At 42.9% G+C, this 20861-nt stretch overlaps 2 protein-coding genes and 1 long non-coding RNA gene across 3 annotated transcripts; 2 read left to right on the top strand and 1 right to left on the bottom strand.

Annotated features, from left to right (window-relative positions):
* Nucleotides 1-443: 443 nt before the first annotated feature.
* LOC115547361 (ankyrin repeat domain-containing protein SOWAHC) lies at nt 444-4654 on the top strand. The gene has a single exon (XM_030361541.1). It carries the CDS (start codon nt 675-677, stop codon nt 2304-2306), a length of 1632 nt encoding a protein of 543 aa, XP_030217401.1. The 5' UTR covers nt 444-674; the 3' UTR covers nt 2307-4654.
* Nucleotides 4655-5775: 1121 nt separating this feature from the next.
* On the top strand, nt 5776-6691 carry LOC115547800 (uncharacterized). The gene is made up of 3 exons (XR_003977427.1): nt 5776-5846; nt 6029-6131; nt 6265-6691. It is a non-coding gene; the product is annotated as an uncharacterized LOC115547800 (long non-coding RNA).
* Nucleotides 6692-7710: 1019 nt separating this feature from the next.
* Nucleotides 7711-10268, bottom strand: LOC115547799 (uncharacterized). The gene is made up of 2 exons (XM_030362251.1): nt 9905-10268; nt 7711-9558 (listed from the first exon to the last, which is right to left on the bottom strand). The coding sequence occupies exon 2, from the start codon at nt 9160-9162 to the stop codon at nt 8041-8043; it is 1122 nt and encodes a 373-aa protein (XP_030218111.1). The 5' UTR covers nt 9163-9558; nt 9905-10268; the 3' UTR covers nt 7711-8040.
* Between the last annotated feature and the right edge of the window lie 10593 nt (nt 10269-20861).

Here is a 20861-nt window from a genome sequence, read left to right as displayed (position 1 = left end):
AATAAACTATTGCATTCTTTAAACTGTCAATATAACTGTAAAATAAACAGCTGTTTGTTTGTATTTAACTCATGTTACGTAACTCTAACCCGTTAGTTTAATTTAGATCGTTATTACGAATCCAGTCCAGCAGATTATATTTACAATGTCCACACATACCCCCGTCGCGTACATGGTACGCCCCAACATTGAAGGTTGTAATCGGCGCCATTTTGGCTCTGAATGGAACCATTCCCCGTACACGTAGAGCGCTCACCGGGTCCAGTATGGCGTCGTACAGGCGCCAGTTTCCTCAACGGCAGTTGCTAGGTGGCCGGGAACAAATCCAGCGTTGCCAGATTGGGCCAGATTTACCGCACAAGCCGGCGTTTCTATAACAACCAGCGCCGTGCAGCCATCGTTGCCAGGTTGGGCGGGAAATCTAGCCCAATCTGGCAACGCTGAACACGTCGTTGGGGACGAAACATATAACAGCCCACAACCCGCTTCGCGGCACTTGCTTATCCTCTGTCGCAATAACGAACCATCCTACAGGTATTTTCTCAGCAACGGGTGTACATTAAGAAAGCACACTAAAGAACACGGGGAGGGGATGTGTGTGACATTTTGACTGAGCGCGTTTTAAACTGCCGCTTGATCGATTATCGTCCCTAAATCAAACTTCATCGATCGCGATGGCGACCGAGTGCACCCGGGACGCGATCCAAAGCTTCCTCGCGGAGAGGGGGGGCCGGGTCCCGCACGCCGACCTGACGCATCACTTCCGGCGGGCCTTCCCGGAGGACGACCCCCCGCTGAGGACCGCGCTCCGCGAGACCTTCAAGACCCACGTGGACGCCGTCGCGTGCGTCAGGGTGGAGGACGGCGTGCGGCTCGTGTGCCTAAAGAAGCGCTACATGCGCCTGGTGACGCCGCGCGTTGCAGCGGTCGTGGAGGCTGACCCGCGCGTCGCTGTTGGCAACGGGGCAGGGACGACGCGCGCGGAGCCGGCTGACCGACGCGCGCGCAGAGACGGAGATGGAGACAGGGAGACAAGTCCGTCTGTGCGCGCGAACAGCACGACACAGCCTGGCTCGGATTACGGAAATGACAGCCAGGTGAGAGCGAGCGCACCGCCCGTTCCTTATGTACACATCTCATCCGAGAAAACTCCCGCGTCTCCAAGCACCGCGGACACGCACGGGGAGAACGACATGGGGAACCGGTGGACTTCAAACGGCGGGAAGACTTTATCGATTGAGAGGTGCGCGCCGAGGATCGCCGTGATTGACGACTCACCGCTCCCGGTGGCGGGCGAAGGCTCCGTGTTCGTCCTACCGGGAAGCCCGCCCGGTTCCGCGTCTCAAGATACGCTTAGGCACTCCTTAGCGACGGCAGAAGAATCACAACAAGTCACTTCGGTTGACGAGGACGTGTTTGGACTTGATGACGGCGGCGGCCAAGTGGATTCTCCCGACTTCGCGACGAACCGCTCGCCGCAGGCGCTGCGCTCCATGTCGCAGCGCAACGCGTCTTTCCGCTCGGCGCGGCGTGGCGACGCGGACAGCGACGCCGCATCGCTTGCGTCGTCGAACGCGGACACGGATACGGACGACGGTTCCTCCTCCGTGGCGGCGCTTGACCCGCTGGAGCACGAGTGGATGATGTGCGCTTCGGACGGCGAGTGGGAGCGCCTAGTGGCTATGCTGACCGGCGAACCGTCGCTCGTCCTGCGCAAGGACTTCGTCACCGGCTTCAATCTCCTTCACTGGGCGGCCAAACGGGGCGACCCGGAGCTGCTCGCGTTGGCGGTGAACTTCGCCAAGCGTCGCGGCGTGCCCGTGGACATCAACACGCGGTCCAGCTGCGGCTACACGCCGCTACACCTGGCGGCTATGCACGGCCACCTTGAGGTAGTGAAGCTTCTCGTCGGGGCGTACGACGCGGACGTGGAGGTGCGGGACTACGGCGGCCAGAAGGCGGCGCAGTACCTTGCGAACGGCGCCGCCCTGGACATACGTGATATTATCGGCGCGTTTGACGACGGCGGGGAAGAGGATGCAGTCGATGGCCGGGAGGAAGGTGCTCGCTGGAGCTTCCTGCCGCACCTGAGGCCCCTGCGGATGCCTGGCGAAGGGGAGACCGGGGCCCGGGCGAGGGTGAAGCCATTGCGGAGGATGTCGTCGCTGGGCCGTGTTAAACCGAGGCTCCAGAAGCTACGGGACAGGACGTCACAGATCGTCCACAGCGCTTCGTTTCGTGAGCTGGGCGTTGGCCCGGCCCGACCCAGGTCTGAGTACGTCCCTGGACCGGAAACGGCGCACTAAACAGTGGGGGACTGGATGGATGGAAGGTGATTCGGGGGGGATTCGGGGTCGGAATCAGTAAAGTACAAGCTCAGAGTGCAGGGTCTAACTCAGGGTCCTGATCAGTCAAGTACTAGTACAAAGTGCAGAATTGAAATCAGTAAAGTTCCAGCTCAAAGTGCAGGATTTAAATCAGTAAAGAACAAGTTTCGAAATCAGTGAAGTGCAAGCATAAAGCCCAGGCATGAAATCAAAGAACTGAATGAAATCACAGCTCAAGTGCGGTTCTTTTACAGAAAATAGGCCAGATTATAAACAGCGTTTCCAGACACTGATTAATATAACTCTTGGAAGTTAACCTTGCTGGATTCTGCGGTATTAAGCACTGACTGATTTGATGGCACAAAGCAGGTGGAGGGAGGGGAAATGAGGTCAAAATCAGGGTCGCAATCAGTAAAGATCCACAGCTCAGTGTTGTTCTTTTACAGAAGATAGGCGCGATTATTAAAAAGCATTTCCAGACACTGATTAATCTAGCCTACAGGCTAGATTAGGGGACGAAAACCTATAGGACGAAAACCTGCTATACGATTCTTAAGTATTAAGCACCTTTTTGAGTTTGACGTATGGGGCACCTCACACTAGTGAGGTCACTAAGCATCTTAATGTGCTCGGGGGGTGGGGGCAGGAATGTCTTACTATCCCTAAAAAGACTCTTGAATGTCAGGCAAAGTAAATCATTGTTAGCCCCTGACAAAGACCCCTTTTCTGCTGCTTTTCGATGCTGTTTTGGACTGGGTTTCTTATGGGATTTCCCGATTTGGATTCAAAATGAACGCCACAAGTTTGTCAGGTTTCTGCTGGCTCTCCTGAGTCCAAATTCTCCCAAGCATGTGGAGGACTTTGAGCTAAGGCAAAGCCTCTTTCGCCTAATCCACCGCCACAGAGTTCGACTGTACCAGGGCCAAGTATGGGAAGGGGGGAGGAGGAGGGAGAGGAGGAAGGGGGAGAAAGATAGTTTACTTGTGCTCACTTTAAGAAAAGGCGTGGTCGTTCAGGGATTAAACTGGTCGGACGTGCTGCGTCTTGTTGCTGGGAGGGGAAGCAATGCCTGGAATATCTTCTTCTTGCGTCAACCTGATGTTTGACCTGGTTACCGACCCTTTCTGAGTCCTGTTTGTCGAACTTTGAGTCAATTTTACAATTGATTCGACGCACTCGTTAGGTAATTGCTTTTATTCGAATTGCGCTCTTAATTTAAAAACTTCTAGGAGTTTTTTTACTCCTTTTTTACGCCTTGATTTTTTTGTCGATTTAACTTAACTTGTTTTTCTTTTGATTGTATTGCGCTCTTAATTTGAAAACCTTGAATGTGTGCTGCTTGGTGATGGTTGCACTTTCTCGTCACTTTTTTGAAGTGGGCGAACATAATGCATAACATGATACAGGGGAATTATAGTGTTACACATTTGTGTTTTTTTTTTTGTGTTGACTTATATAGTGCACCTTTGCACAGCTTTTTTTTACACTAAAGGGGTTGTTTGCATTGTGTTTACTGTTTGCATTAGTTTTTCATTTACATTTTAGGCGTTTTAGCAGACTAAAACGACAATATATCTGTCAGTACAGTAAGGATCATGTTAATAGAGCCAAGTGCCAAGCACTAACTATCACTAGGTTAACCAATTCCCTGTATACAGCAAAGATAGCTAGGATAAGGTGCCACACAATGCTAAGTACTATAACTAAGTACGACATACAATAAGTGTATACATTAAGTGCCAGGACGTACAAACGTACAATAAGTGTAGGAGGGGTGGGAGTGGTTGGCTATGCAGAGTCTAGTGAACTCTGAACAAGTGAGTCTTATTTGTTGTAGTTTTAATGTTTATATCTTGTACCTAAGCACTAAAAACACTGTTAATGGGTGTCTTTTGAAAAGCTATGCATATTACGGAACCATCATTATTTTACGCCATACATCTCAAGCTACACATTAAGTTTTAATCGTAGATTTATAGGTTGTACTGGTAACGGATTTCAAAAGCAATGCATATTAAGGAACCATCATTCCTTTAACATGAGCTACAAGTTTTATAGTAGATTTAAATCGTTGGCCTCATATACTGTACTGCTAATTTATTGATTAATGACAATGATGCATAAATAATTATATTTAAGTCTAACCTGCACATCTCTAGGGCTGGATCCCAGTACGTGTGTTTGATGTGTATACTACTATGCAAGTATTGGTGGGGAGGGGCTTGTGGCCATTTTGAATGTTGAATGATGCCGTTAGCCGTAGAGCTAACATAACTAACGAGACAGATCTAACGTTGAACTGACTAATAAACTCCGTGTACACGTTATTCTGTGTGTGTTGTTGACTGCTTTCACACTGTTAATCTCATATTATAGGAGCCACATTGACGTTTTTTTAATGTTTTGATTGACTTTTTTTATGTTTTGATTGTTTGATTGATGGCAAAGAATGCCAAAAGCAACTCACTTGTATAGTATACAAGAAGGCTCACCCAAGCGCTTTGCATATTTAGTTTAAAAATGCCACAGCTAAAGAAGCAGAAAAACCCTCTGGTTTTATAGGCAGTGCATCAGCAGAGTCATGTGGTCATATAGGGGCTGGAGACCAAGAGTGCACACTTTCAATCTTCCCAGTAAAGGTTAAGGCAGCAACGGGCAGCAAGTCTTGGAGGTGTATGCTCTCTTGGACCCAGGGTCTTCTGACACATTCTGCTCTGAGGAGCTCATGACGCATCTCAATCTCAAAGGAAGGAAAACACAAATTCTTCTTCGCACAATGAATCCAGAAAAATCGGTTCCCACTCATGTTGTTTCAGGAATTGAAGTGTCAGCATTGGACAGCGATAAATTCTCACCTCTTCCGGACACTTTCACTCAAAAGGAAATGCCAGTAACGACTATCAACATCCCCAGGCAGCATGACTTAGCGCAATGGGCATATTAAAGTTAAGTCAAAATCCCCTCCATTAGTCAAAGGTAAAGCTGTAGGGACCACTATCCACCAGTCCCTATCATGGAATCCGAATATCAATCTTATTTCCAAAGACCATCAGAGATTATACTTCCTCCGTCAGCTGAGGAAATTTGGGGTAAGTCAGGCAGGCCTGACACATTTTTATCGTGCAGCCATCGAAAGCCCGCTCACCTTCTCCATCCTGGGCCCCGTTTCCCGATAACGATGGATCTTCGCGACATTTCCCCCCCTGAAATAATTCCATATTACAAAAATCCAAAATAGCTTGTGTGACAACTACATTTATCTTAATGTGCTGATTTTTTAAACATATATTTTGCGCAGCAAGAGAGCCGACTTTATCTGATTCCGCATAAGGTTGCATTGATTGGCTCTCTAGTATAGAATATTTGTAGACATTGAAAATGCGCTGAATTTTTTTGAGTTTGAGGGGGGGGGGGGGGGGGGGGGGGGTAGGACGTAAATATGGGCTATAGAGGGTTTTCACGGCGCGTCATCAGCGCGTCATCAATCCGGCAGTCGCCATGTTGGAGGTACTCGGCAAGGTAAATAAACCGCACGCCAAGGTAAATAAAGCGCACGCCGCAGTAGATCCCGAATATCTTCGTGGAAAATGGTAAATTATTGCCGTGTTTTTGGCTGTACCAATCGGTCAGACCGCGAAAAACATTTGGAGTATTACAGACTGCCAAAAGTTATAACTAATCAAGGGGAACAATGCCAAAAGTTGTCAGAGGAAAGGAGGCGCTTGTGGTTAGCGAAGCTGAACCAGGATCTACGTGGCAAAAATCTGGACAACGTCCGAATTTGTTTGGCCCATTTCTTGTCAGGTAAGTGACATGTTTTTATGTTGCATTATTGACTTAATATCTGATTAGGATCATATTTAATAGCCTGCTACGGTAGCAACACAGTTCTTAAAATGTAGAGCTACAATGTGCTGTATTTCTCATTGTATTCCAGGTAAAAGGTCTGACCTTTATCAAAAGGATGACCCAGATTGGGTGCCATCTGTCGGAATGACAGGTCAGCAAAGGTCTCCTGAAAAAGCTGGGACATCATCACGCTACAGCCGTCGTGGGAATAGAACCCAGCAGAGACTGAGAGAAGCTGCTGCTGATGCTGCTGCTGGTGCTGGAGTTGCTGCAGAGACTGATGATTCTGAGACTGATGACCCTACTACAAGTGGTTATATCAGCAGCAATTTGTGCAGCACAGAGACTCAAAGTGAATTGACTGGTGATTTAATTGAGGCTATGACCAGCGAACTTCAAAATCTTAGAACTGAAAACATCCAGTTGTGCTCTGATGTTGCACATTTGTCCACTACCTATGACCAAAGTGCATTTGTTGATAATGATGAAAAGGTTTTATTTTTCACTGGCCTACCTACATACCAAATACTGTTGGTACTCTTCACATTCCTTAGTCCCCACCTCCCTGTGAAGAAGTCACTTGATAAGTTTAAGCAGTTGATGCTGACACTGATGCGCCTTAGGCTTAATGTTTCCACGACCTTCCTGTCATATGCATCTAACATATCAATAGCCACTGCTTCTAGGATAGTCACTGATTTCATTGATGTCATGTTTATTCGTATGAAACCACTTATCATATGGCCAGAAAGAGAGCATTTACAAAAAACTATGCCAATGCAATTCAGGAAACATTTTGGGAAAAAATGTGCTGTTATTATTGACTGTTTTGAGGTTTTTATAGAACGTCCGTCTAACCTTATAGCCAGAGCAGAAACATGGTCTTCCTACAAGCACCATAACACAGTTAAATTCTTGATTGGTATTACACCACAGGGCACAGTGTCTTACATTTCAAATGCATGGGGAGGAAGAGTCAGTGACAAATACCTAACTGAAAACTGTGGCTTTTTGGACAACATAGTTCCTGGTGATCTTGTCCTTGCTGACCGTGGCTTTAATATTCAAGCCACTTTGGGTTGTATAATGGCTCATGTAAAAATTCCAGCCTTCACTCGTGGAAAGTCACAGTTCAATTCAATTCAATTCAATTCAATTTATTTTATTTATTTATTATTTATTTATACAGTTGGCTCCTGTTGACTTAGAAACCACAAGAAAAATTGCCCATGTCAGGATTCATGTTGAGCGTGTAATTGGTAGCGTGCGCCAGAAATATACCATCTTGGGGGGGATATTACCAATTGATTTCTTGATGTGCAAAGATAGTGATGGTTATTGTACCATTGATAAGATTGGACTTGTCTGTTGTGCTCTGGTGAACCTTTGCCCATCCATTGTTGATTTTGACTGAAGAATATTTTTAGATGCACTTTGTCAATAAAAAGACTATATAGCCTAAAATTATTTATAAATGGTTGTTAATTTACAGTTTTTGTTAATGTATTGTTGTGGAAGAGAACACATAACACTATCATCAGAACACAGATTTATTAAAGGAAAACCACACAGTTATCAGAACAGATAGCTTATAAACTATACAGTACTATAAATTATAGTATATACAGTATACTATAGTGCGAACATAATTTTGTATGTAATTTGAGTTTTACAACTTTTTTTGTCAGTATAGCATTGCAAAATCTCACCAACTTGAAATCAAATGCTAAAAATATTTAAAGAACAGTTTCAAAAAAGATACACGTTTCTAAATAAATTAAATATTGTTTTAACCGACATTAAAACAAAGTGCCTGAAGTGCGTAACTTCACAACAGTCCACTAAAAAATACAGTTTTGTTTTTTTACTTCAAAGGTTTCTTTCCCTTTTTTGGCTCAAACTTAGGTAGCTTTTGGCACTTTGGGCAATACCATTTTCCCTTTGGTGCAACCTTGACATTAATGCACGAGTAGTGAAACCACTTAATATGACATTTTGCATTGTCACACAAAATCATCTTTCCAAACTCAACCTGGCCACAGAAACACCAGGTTTCTTCTTGGCCACTGGCACTTGCAGCACAATCAGAGCCATGTGATTCAGCCGAGGTAGATACTCCAGGTTGCGAGGACACATTGGCCATGGTAGATGAAAGCCTTGTGTAAAACTTGCCAACTAACTCTGGCATAATGGCTGTGTCAAAAATATTCTTGCTTTTCTGGCATATTGTGTCCCAAAACTCTTCATCAAATAAAATGCACTCAACATGCAAATCCTTTTCTGTCCAAACAACTAAATAGGCAGATTCCAGTTTGCACACCCCAAGTTGAGTTTGCACCTGGTAGAAATACTGGTGGTTTCGGTTAAGTGTCAGTTTCCCTTCACTGTCCTTCTCCAAATAGGATACACTGTCCAACATGTCACTTTTCACACAGAATGGACATTTCACTTCAATTACACTGACACCACAACAATCACAAGAAACAAGGCCATCGGGAGAAGCACCCAAGAATGGCACACTTGGATTTATGAAAAAACCTGTGTCGTGTACTTTAACATTTTCATGAGATTCCTTATGTACATCTATAAACATATCACGTGCAAATTTCTCATGATTACATCCCCAGGTAGTGGCTTTTGATGTGAATCTGTATGACTCAGGATAGCATACACTTTTGATTAAGCTCTGAGCTGGCTGTTTTGGATCAGTGCAACATGCAGTTTTCATTTTAGATGCTGTGATTCGACCAGCGCGAAATCTAAACCACAGTTTAGAGGAAGCTTGATCCCTTGTAGCGGCCTCAACTGCCTTTGCTTGCTCCTCTGAAACAGAAATTTCAACATCTTTGCATGTGGACAATAGCTCACTATAGTCCATGTGAACTGCTTCGTCTTTTCGCAATTCCGTCAACACAAGAGGTAAATTGTCAACACACGTAAAATGATCCAGTCGCGCTAAGAGCACTGAATAATGATGACAGTTCATCACTGGTTGGCTGTTGCGGTTTCCCAACTGTAACAGTAGAAGAAGTGGAAGTATCACTTGGGTCCTCAAGTGGCTGTCCAAGAGCAGCACATTTCATCCTGCCAGCTCTTTTACTTGAGACCTCTTGGTTACAGTGAAGTCAATCTTCCGGCATTCCCTGTATTCCACCTTAGACAGTGCAGTAGGTAACAGCCAATACGCCTTCTCTTGCGTCACTGTCTTTGAGTCCCTCAACTTCACTGTTTATTTTATGAGAAACAATAATGCAGCAACATGTGTGCACGTCTCTCCGAGGCCAGCCATACACGTGCAGTGGGCTCCAAGTATCCGACCAGACTTCTCAGCGATTATCCAGGGTTCCAGGGGTGTTTCTCGGATTGATTGAGAATGGAGAACCTGAATAAAAGACATGACAACCAAATAAGTAAGAATAACAAAATACTTTCTCCCCGTTTCACTTTAAAAAAATGAATAACAGTTAGGCTTATCTGCATCACTTGTTCACAATGTGGCCACACAGGCCCCCAGAGGTTATAAACTCTGATAGTGATAAATGCACTATAAATAAAGTTGATAGTGTACAGTGTACATAGCAATCTAGACTGTGGTCTGTGGACTGCATATCAAACTGGGGGTCCTTGAAATGAAAAACGGTTGAGAATCACCTGGCTACACCTTGGGTATTGCAATGATATCATACAGTTATGGTTAGGTTGATTAAAGACATTATTGCATTACTTACTTTGGCCTTCGCAACACATCTGTCGTCGATGACTTGGTTTGAATCTCCCTCACCCATCCACACACCATCTGGTTATAGGCCTCCAAACTTTTGTACGCTTTAAGGTCTTCCGCTGTGTATGGGCTTGGCGAGAAAACCAGGTAGTTGACGATGTCAGGATAACAAACAGACGGAAGACTCTCCGGGTCGTCATTGATCCAAGACGAGGGAGCCAACTCGTAGGGATCTGCACCACCAATCAAATCTAACTTCCTCAAATATCGTGCTTTTTCGCACGGTCCAAGTCCTTCCCTGTATGCCTTTGCATCTATAACGCCTTTTGACGAGCTTTTCTTGGGTTTATGATAAGGTGACCAGATTTCTGAACTGAAAATCGGGGACATTTTCAATGCGGCGGTGAAAAGTCCTTACATATTATCATTAAGAAATAAAAAATGGGGACAAGTACTTTTTCATTTATTTTAACCAGCTTAGTGGGCGAAAAGTTAGGAAAATTCTGTGGGCCAGTGACTGACAGGGGCCCTGAAAAAATATTAGAACATTAGTTATGTTAATAAAAAAACATCATTAATGGATTTTAATGGAAAATCAAATTTATAATTAAACAAACACTATCAGTATGCAGAATGTTTCCTTCATGTCTTCACAGTGTTATATTATCACAACTCAATGTCATATTGTAAAGTTAGTATCGGACAATAAGATAATTGAAGCCTTCACAGGTAGAGGTGTGGTTACAGAAACTGCACATGGTTGGCGTTGCCTGTGTGTGTGTGATGGTGGGACCCAGTGTGATATCTTTTAATGGGGCCCAACATCCCTGGTGGCGCCCCTGCAAAAGGTTAATAAATCAAAATATCAGCACCCACAAATATCATGTATCAGTAGTGCACAGCAGTGTCAAAAACACAAATATAGAATAATACATGAGAAAAAAATCTCTCTTCCAAAGTTAAGTGTCATGTGCAAAGACAGCTGCCAGACCAGTAGCTAGTAAATATCATCAAGATGTAATTAGTAATAATTACCAAGTCAAAACATATAAAAAGATGTAATACTCTCGTCTGTTCTCTTCTCCTTCAATGCTTTTCTTTTCTTCACCCTTCTTTCTTCTCTCCTTAGCTTCCCTCTGTTGTTTACTTCTATATTTCTGCCTTTCCATACTATTCTCCTGCTCTTTTCATCTTCTCTCCTTCACTCTGTTGATTACTTATTTATTTATTATACCTTTACTAAAAACATTGACATAAAACAGTGACTCAGGGCATCAGCTAATCAAATGGTCTGCATTTATAACTACTACAGTCATTGGTTACCCACACAGCCCGACAAAAAAAACAGCAGCCTAACACACACAACTATCAACCATTGACTGATTATTAATTAATTTATTATTAATAAATAATGTCATCATTATTATTATTTTAACAGTCTCAGGTCCCTATGCCTACAGGAAAATCATATGCTACCAAAGCAGTCTTCCACCTCCCCCTCTTCCAAAACAGAGCCACATACAATGTCATCAACTGGTAATCTCATGCTAACGTTAACATTACAGCTTCACTAATGACCGATATGAAAACATTGTCATGATTTTAACGTTCACTGACTTTTATAACGTTACGTTAGGTCTTCAGTTCAGATAAACAATCATACTTATTTTAACGTCACCACTTCACACACACACACACACACACACACACACACACACACACACACACACACACACACACACACACACACACACACACACACACACACACACACACACACACACACACACACAGCCAAGTCTACTGCCAATTCACACAAAATAAATAAGTTCATACACAACATACCATTTATGAGACCGCTGATCTTCTCTTTTTCCTTTTTGCCGCCTCTAGATTGTTGAGGTTGACGCTGCTGCGTCTGGTCGTACGTCCTGATAACGTCTGTACGTCATACGACGTCTTCTCTGGTGCTGCGTTAAATTACTACCGTAATAACTGGTGTTTGAGTCTGCGCGCATTTTTCCCCCATTCACTGTCAAAATCGGGGACATTTCCGGGGACAGCTTTGACCGGGGACAGATCACCGAAAACGGGGACTGTCCCCGGAAATCGGGGACGTCTGGTCACCTTATGACCTTTATCCATCGCAGCGTTTTCGTTTATCCAGCGCAGAGTTTACATGCATTACAGCGCAGTGTTTACATCGAGTGCCTCCAACATGGCCGCGCATCCGGGTTACTGCCCAAGACGTGACGTCGATGAAAACCCTCTATTATGACACGGCTCTTCTCAATGCCGTGGAACGCTCCGTTCACTTGCATGGGCCCTTCACAACAACGCCAGCTTCTTCGGTTGCTAAGCGACGTCAACGTCTTTGGCTAACTATTTCTCTGCTGATCAACACTATAGTAGGCCTACGTATGGTAAGTTGGTAACAAATAAATTGTAAAAAAAAAAAAAAAAACACCTTTCGAAGTTATTTTTTCGTTTGGCAAGTAGCCGCTTATTATCGAAAATAAATAATAAATTATCGAAGCACCTCCGTTTCGAGTCGGTGTCCGGTTCGCCCTGTCTGGGCTTATTTTCCCGATAATGACCGGCGTTCTATTATCCCACTTAACGTCAATATAACTCTGCATGTGGAAGGGAAAATAGCTTTATTTGTATAATTACAATATTATGCGGCTGTATCTTCAAATGATATTTGAGTTTACTGCTTTCATGGGAGCCAGACCTCTCTTTATGGGAGCTCAGCTCCCACTGCCTCCCACCTAACTCGAACCCTGGCTATAGTCTTTCTACACTGCCGAGCCGGTTCAGTCGCAGCTTATTGGCACGCCCGGCGATTTCACCTTCTTATCTCAAGTTTCCTGTGTAATACCGAGGGGGTCAAATCCCCCGTTCGTCACGGCGCGGGATTTCTTGGTTCGCTGGGGAAGGCGGGGCTGTGCACGGAGTCTCTGACCTCTTTAGAATAATTTGTATTATTGCATACTCCCGAATGTTTTCATTTTTTTATGAATGAAGACACCCGCATGCAATAATGAGTTCACTCTAAGGCTAACGATGCTCTTAGCGTCCTATGAGTACCCTGGAGCACTCGTTAGCTACGAGCGTTTTCAAGACGTTCGTTACCAACGATGCTTTCGGGAAACGGTGTGAAAACTGTACGATGCTCGTACGACCCACTCTGCGATCCACTTAGGCTAACGATGCTTTCGGGAAACGGGGCCAGGGCCGATATCGATCGATCTTCGCTCGTAAGATGGTTCGAAAGATGGATCTTTCGAACCATCGATAATTTCTTTGGAGCGTTTCCCGAAACTCCTCTTAACGTGAACGCGCATTCGCTGCACTCACGACGATCGTAGGATTGTACCTGTCCACTGACATGGTGCTGAAACGGGCAATGACGCAGGGGGAGACGCAGGAATGTCGCTGGAAAATGGGGTTAAAAAGGGTTAAAATATCTCCCCATCAAGGCCAACCGCAGAGTAGCCTACGAAAAGAATAGATTGCAATAATATGCTAAAGATATTAAAACACAATTGATTAAGCCTAGGCCGACATATCACTGAAAAAAGTATAACCGTGCTCAAATCAAAAAAAAAATTATGTCCAGATATCACATCTAATATATTTGACTTCACAGAATCTAAATTGAGTCACTTGTTATGACCTGATTATTTTCTGTTGATGTAAACAATAATGCTGCTCTTGACCCAACCTTAAATCTTTTCCTTGATCCAAATGATTTTCTCAACATTTCAGTTGTTGAACCAAACTAATATATTCAGGGATTAAAGTGAAAAAAAATCTTCTGACTGAAATTTTATTCGCGCTACACCCAAGTCACGTGCAGTGTGTGAAACATGTTCCAGGTTAGGTTACTTGACACCTGCTTAAGAAATACAAATGTATAAGACGTCAGCACCAAATGCAGCCATCACGTTTAAATGCTCGACCAATACTGTTTTACAGGAGGAGGATTTTAAACAGCTGTTCTTTTGCATCTATTGCAATTTTTTTGTTGTCTTTTCAAATGGACTCTAAGATTTTTTTTTTGCAAAGCTTGTCTCATATTTTACTCTCTAAAAAAGGCTTGCCATCGTTCCCCGTTTCCGTCAGCCATGCCCATCTCCATTTATTTTTTTGTGTTTTATCAATATCCGATACATCAGAGCCGTCAATCATTATAAGGGAGTTCATACTAGCTTAACTTTCGCTCTGACACTCAACACTAACACAACAAAGAGACGTAAGATGTGGCGCGAAAATGGTGTGTATATATATACATTTGTATATAATATATTTAATATATATTTAATATATAATCGGGATGTACATTAAAATGCTTGTGTTTTCAGTCAATTTTAACGGTAGACCTTTTAAATACTCACTATATAATTTGACAATTTTACCGGCGTTGACGTATGACGACATAATACACGCGTGTATTATGTCCATGTTTATGGCAAGCCGAGTGTGCCACAATTCGACTTCAATTAAACGCGTTCTGAAACGCCAGCACGCGTGCCCAGAACGCGTTCCGGCGTTTCAGCGCGTTCTGGCATTTCAGCGCGCGCGCCAAGAACGCGTTCTGGCATTTCTGCGCGCGCGCTCAGAACGCATATTAGCATATTAACAGCGCGCGTGCTGTTAATATGCTAATGCACTCCTCCCCTCAATTTTCTCAGCCAATAGATTTGAGCCGTTTTCACCTAATCATATGCTAGGGCAAACACACAGACAACATCAGTCGAGACCAGAGCTCTTCTTTCGCGAATCTTTTCTGTTGTGTCGTTCTTAAAGTCGAAAGATGTTAAGATGTTTCAAATTAGGTGGTTAATGTGGAGGTGGTGAACACTACAAGTACATACACTTTGACTATACACTATCTAAGCTACTTGACCGAACATTGTGTATGGTAAGTGCCGTGGCAACTATGATAACATAATTAAAAAATACTTTTATTTATAGCGAATCGTTTATTACATTTATTTATTACAGCATTACATGAGTCAGCTTATTCGTCTTCTGAGTACAATAAAAACAATAAAAGAGTTCAGAAGTTAGAGTTAAAATTCCATTAGAAGTAAATAAGTCCGTCTGAAGTATTAACATGCAGTTGCAGGTTTTAGCCTGTACGTGGTAGTAGCCTATAAGACGAGGTATAATTCACTTCATCAGTTGGAATGAGACAGATAGAAAAAACTATATATATATATATATATATATATATATATATGTAATATAGGGAGGTGAGGAGATAGATACTACTACAACTGATACTATTGGTAACCAACTGGTAGGTATTGGTACCCAACAGACCAAGCCCTTTAGGAAGACTTCCATCCTGCTCCTGTCACATTACATAAATAGTTGGTGTATAGCCTATATAAATGCAGAAAATATTGCAGCCAAAATTGCCCCCAAAATATTCACAACATTTACCATTTAACCATCCCTTTTCACATTAAACTGGCCTCTACTCTTGATACATTTGTAACTCACCTACAAACTCACTCATAGCCTTTAATTTAGTGAAACGTTTTGGTCACCTTTTTCCTATTTCTTTTTCACAGTGTCTACACGTCAGGTCATGGTGAGGAATATATTAATCATATATTTATATTAGTTAGTTTGTATGTTAATACTATATTGTTATTAAGTGAACATCAGTCCATGTGTTACAAACAAACAGCAGAAATCAAATGCCGGGAGGAGGGAGAAGCCTGTCTGGGCAGGCTCTATACACTGCGGTCCCGGTCCAACCAGCACCTGCCGACAATCTCCTGATTAGGAGTGAGAGAAACTGATTCGCGAAAGAAGAGCTCTGGTCTCGACTGATGTTGTCTGTGTGTTTGCCCTAGCATATGATTGGGTGAAAACGGCTCAAATCTATTGGCTGAGAAAATTGAGGGGAGGAGTGCATTAGCATATTAACAGCACGCGTGCTGTTAATATGCTAATATGCGTTCTGAGCGCGCGCGCAGAAATGCCGGAACGCGTTCTTGGCGCGCGCGCTGAAATGCCAGAACGCGTTCTGGGCGCGCGCGCTGAAACGCTGGGCGCGCGCGCTGAAACGCCGGAACGCGTTCTGGGCACGCGTGCTGGCGTTTCAGAACGCGTTTAATTGAAGTCGAATTGTGGCACACTCGGCTTGCCATACGTTTCAGCGCGCGCGCCCAGAACGCGTTCTGGCATTTCAGCGCGCGCACCAAGAACGCGTTCCGGCATTTCTGCGCGCGCGCTCAGAACGCATATTAGCATATTAACAGCACGCGTGCTGTTAATATGCTAATGCGCTCCTCCCCTCAATTTTCTCAGCCAATAGATTTGAGCCGTTTTCACCCAATCATATGCTAGGGCAAACACACAGACAACATCAGTCGAGACCAGAGCTCTTCTTTCGCGAATCAGTTTCTCTCACTCCTAATCAGGAGATTGTCGGCAGGTGCTGGTTGGACCGGGACCGCAGTGTATAGAGCCTGCCCAGACAGGCTTCTCCCTCCTCCCGGCATTTGATTTCTGCTGTTTGTTTGTAACACATGGACTGATGTTCACTTAATAACAATATAGTAATAACATACTAACTAACTAATATAAATATATGATTAATATATTCCTCACCATGACCTGACGTGTAGACACTGTGAAAAAGAAATAGGAAAAAGGTGACCAAAACGTTTCACTAAATTAAAGGCTATGAGTGAGTTTGTAGGTGAGTTACAAATGTATCAAGAGTAGAGGCCAGTTTAATGTGAAAAGGGATGGTTAAATGGTAAATGTTGTGAATATTTTGGGGGCAATTTTGGCTGCAATATTTTCTGCATTTATATAGGCTATACACCAACTATTTATGTAATGTGACAGGAGCAGGATGGAAGTCTTCCTAAAGGGCTTGGTCTGTTGGGTACCAATACCTACCAGTTGGTTACCAATAGTATCAGTTGTAGTAGTATCTATCTCCTCACCTCCCTATATTATATATACATATATATATATATATATAGTTTTTTCTATCTGTCTCATTCCAACTGATGAAGTGAATTATACCTCGTCTTATAGGCTACTACCACGTACAGGCTAAAACCTGCAACTGCATGTTAATACTTCAGACGGACTTATTTACTTCTAATGGAATTTTAACTCTAACTTCTGAACTCTTTTATTGTTTTTATTGTACTCAGAAGACGAATAAGCTGACTCATGTAATGCTGTAATAAATAAATGTAATAAACGATACCAGAGGCGTCGTCAGCCCCTTTTTACTGGGGCACGTGCCCCAGTAAAAGTCTCCAGTGCCCCAGTAAAATTCCATTGATCATTATTAAATTCATCTGCAGAAGCGCCGCTCTCGCTATGGAATCGGCAGGATTCATCAAGTGCATCTCCTGCTGCCTCTGGAGTCTTCAGTCGAGCCTGCCTCTTACCAGCCAATCAAAAAACGAAAGGGGCTACATAAAAGCCAATCAGAAAATACCCCTACTGTATCTGGGTAAGATTTAACGCAACAACCAATGAAAAAAATCAGTTATTTACGGATTCGTCCACGTGACTCTTCTGAATGTTTCAGTGGTAAAGTGTGTAAAGTATGACCAAGTGTTTCTTTCTGTTCAATAGTCTAGATAGAACTTTATCAATCCCCTGTAGGAGAAATTTGTTAATAAAACAATAATGGTAAAAAAAATAAGGAATCTCCCACTTCCGGCTTCCATGAAAGAGAACCATACTAATTCACACAATAGCGTTGATGCAAATCTAGCATTAAAGGTTAATTTAAGGAAGTTCTCTCCAGTCACGCTGAAACTAGTTTGCTAGTAGTAGCGCTTTAATTTGCAGCATAAGAGAATTCTGAGAAATCTGAATGCTGACAAAATTCTCAGAATTCTGACACTGCAATTTATTTGCACGCTATGACTAGTGAACTACTTTAAAAAAAAAAACTCGACACTGCGACCAGGCGACAAATGACTGGGGAGAACCTTCTTAAATGAACCTTTAATGCTGGATTTAATTATCAGAATTCGGATTTTATCCAAGTATTCTGACTTTATTATCAGAATGCTGAATTTTATCTCACAATTCAGAGTTAATTAGCCTATTCGATTTCTGAATTAAAATTCTTGTGATGAATAATCTACATTTGTACAGTCGATGTGCAGCACTTTAATTCCCGTCAACTTTGTTTTCTAACACCAGCATTTCCACAACTATGCTCATGTTCGTGACTGCTATACAAAACCATTTATAGTGCATCTATTTTTCTGCTGGGTAGTGATAGTCGCCCTAAATGCAGCTTTAATTTGGGCTCTGATTCTGAATAAATGCCGCTGCTGAACTGTGTGAATAAATAAAGGGAACTGAAATCGAAAGAAGACGTGTGGTTTTGATGTACCGTGAATTCCAGCTGAAAGTGGAACATTGCTGCCATCAGGGGAAATTAATGTAACCTAGGCATATTGTAAGTTGCTTTCAATTCCTTGTTTTTTTGTTGATCATGTTTCGTTGGAAACCACGGGAGCTGGAAACAGCCCAGAGTAAGTCATCTCCTTTTTTAACGTTACAACAAATTCACAACTTGTTTGACACAAACAATGACTGATGACTGATGACTACTTGATTGCTGTTAAAGAATGTTGCCCATATAATTAGCACCAGTTTTTCAATACTGAGCGTCTGTAGCCTGTAGTTTTATAGCACACACACACACACACACACACACACACACACACACACACACACACACACACACACACACACACACACACACACACACACACACACACCATGCGTGCACGCACACACGCGGAAAATTAATAATGAATGAAAAATTGTCTGTATTCAAAACTTGAAGTTTTAGTGGACAAAAAATTCCTTAACACAAAAAAGGAAATTATGGATATACAGGGTGTTTTTAACATACTGGATCCAACAATGTTCCCAACACTGACACAGATAATTCAGATCATTGCACTCACAATTCCTGTAAACAGTTGTAGTTGTGAGCGATCTTTCAGTGTGTCGAGAAGGCTCCACACCTGGCTTAGGTCCACCATGGGGCAAGGAAGGCTTCACCAACTTTCTCTTTTGTCCATTGAAAAGGAGCAACTATGCAAAGTGAGTCAAAGCCACGTTATTGACCGCTTTGCCACCATGAAGGCGCGGCGATACAGCTTAATAGTGAAAGAATTATCATTTAAAAAGGCTCTATGCAGTAGTGTATGGACTTATTTAGTTTAATTTACGAGCTTTGATGGTTCTATAACATTTTCCAGGTTGATTGGTGGCAATGAGCCACCTCACCTTAAGTCAGAAATTCTATTAGTTTTAAACCTTGTTTCTTGCCTTTTTAGTACATGTCGTTCTGGCAAAATTATGCTGTTTCCACACAGCTTCTAAATAAATATAGATGTGTAGACTTCTCCTGATAAAGAGGTGAAGGTCATAAAGAGACTTTTTGTTTATTTGTCAGTTACCTTATTTGTAAATCTTTGAGATGTGTATGTGTTTAAATAAATATAATTGTACGGTACTCATGAATCCATCTTTGCGTCTTTACCTTTACCAGTGCTTTAATATAGCCTACAGTATGACATTGACAATGATTTTGAAGCTCGTACATAACCTTCTGTATCAATCTATTTCATATTGTGCACACGTAAAAAAAAAAATGTTGGCAGTTGGGGGCCTGTGCCCCAGTAAAACTCTAGGTCTAGCAACGCCCCTGAACGATGCGCTATAAATAAAAGTATTTTTTAATTATGTTATCATAGTTGCCACGGCACTTACCATACACAATGTTCGGTCAAGTAGCTTAGATAGTGTATAGTCAAAGTGTATGTACTTGTAGTGTTCACCACCTCCACATTAACCACCTAATTTGAAACATCTTAACATCTTTCGACTTTAAGAACGACACAACAGAAAAGATTCGCGAAAGAAGAGCTATGGTCTCGACTGATGTTGTCTGTGTGTTTGCCCTAGCATATGATTAGGTGAAAACGGCTCAAATCTATTTGCTGAGAAAATTGAGGGGAGGAGCGAATTAGCATATTAACAGCACGCGTGCTGTTAATATGCTAATATGCGTTCTGAGCGCGCGCGCAGAAATGCCGGAACGCGTTCTTGGCGCGCGCGCTGAAATGCCAGAACGCGTTCTGGGCGCGCGCGCTGAAACGCTGGGCGTGCGCGCTGAAACGCCGGAACGCGTTTTGGGCGCGCGCGCTGAAACGCCGGAACGCGTTCTGGAAAACCAAAACGCGTTCTGGGCACGCGTGCTGGCGTTTCAGAACGCGTTTAATTGAAGTCGAATTGTGGCACACTCGGCTTGCCATACATGTTCGAAACTGCATACTACCGTACTGCCGACTACATACTGCGCGGTATGTACTGTATACTGCATACTGAATGTGGGATTCAGTATGCAGTATACAGCAGACCGACTGCAACGCAGTATACAGTATGCAAGTTTCCCAGAATGCATTTCGCGGCAGCGGTAGCGGTAAAGCTGCTAAAAGCTGTTTTAATTCTCGCTTCAGTGCTGTTAATACATCACTTTCTTAAGTTTTAATATTTTTTTATGCGAGAAAGTACCTATTTAGATCCTTAATATGCGATTAGTTTATCCAAATGACGCCTGTTTGTAAATTTGTCCCGACGTTATCGGAGATGTGAAGTGGCCTCTGTGAACTCCAAATGACGGAAATCCGTCGTAGCGACGGAGAACTTTAATCCATGTATATTTGACTTCACAGAATCTAAATTGAGTCACTTGTTATGACCTAATTATTTTATGTTGATGTAAACAATAATGCTGCACTTGACCCAACCTTAAATCTTTGCCTTGATCAAAATGATTTTCTCAACATTTCATTTGTTGAACCAAACTAATACATTTACTTTCAACTAAATTAACATGAATTAATGTTTGCATTGACACCAGTTAATTTATTTACACA

The sequence above is a fragment of the Gadus morhua genome, chromosome 7, assembly GCF_902167405.1.
Source record: "Gadus morhua chromosome 7, gadMor3.0, whole genome shotgun sequence".
Lineage (NCBI taxonomy): Eukaryota > Metazoa > Chordata > Actinopteri > Gadiformes > Gadidae > Gadus > Gadus morhua.
The sequence above is the reverse complement of the archived record's forward strand: the minus strand, read 5'-3'. Positions and strand labels throughout refer to the sequence as shown.

Bases quoted from the DNA above. Each gene is read 5' to 3' on its own strand.
- LOC115547361 (XM_030361541.1), top strand. From the start codon at position 675: ATGGCGACCGAGTGCACCCGGGACGCGATCCAAAGCTTCCTCGCGGAG.
- LOC115547799 (XM_030362251.1), bottom strand. From the start codon at position 9,162: ATGAACTGTCATCATTATTCAGTGCTCTTAGCGCGACTGGATCATTTT.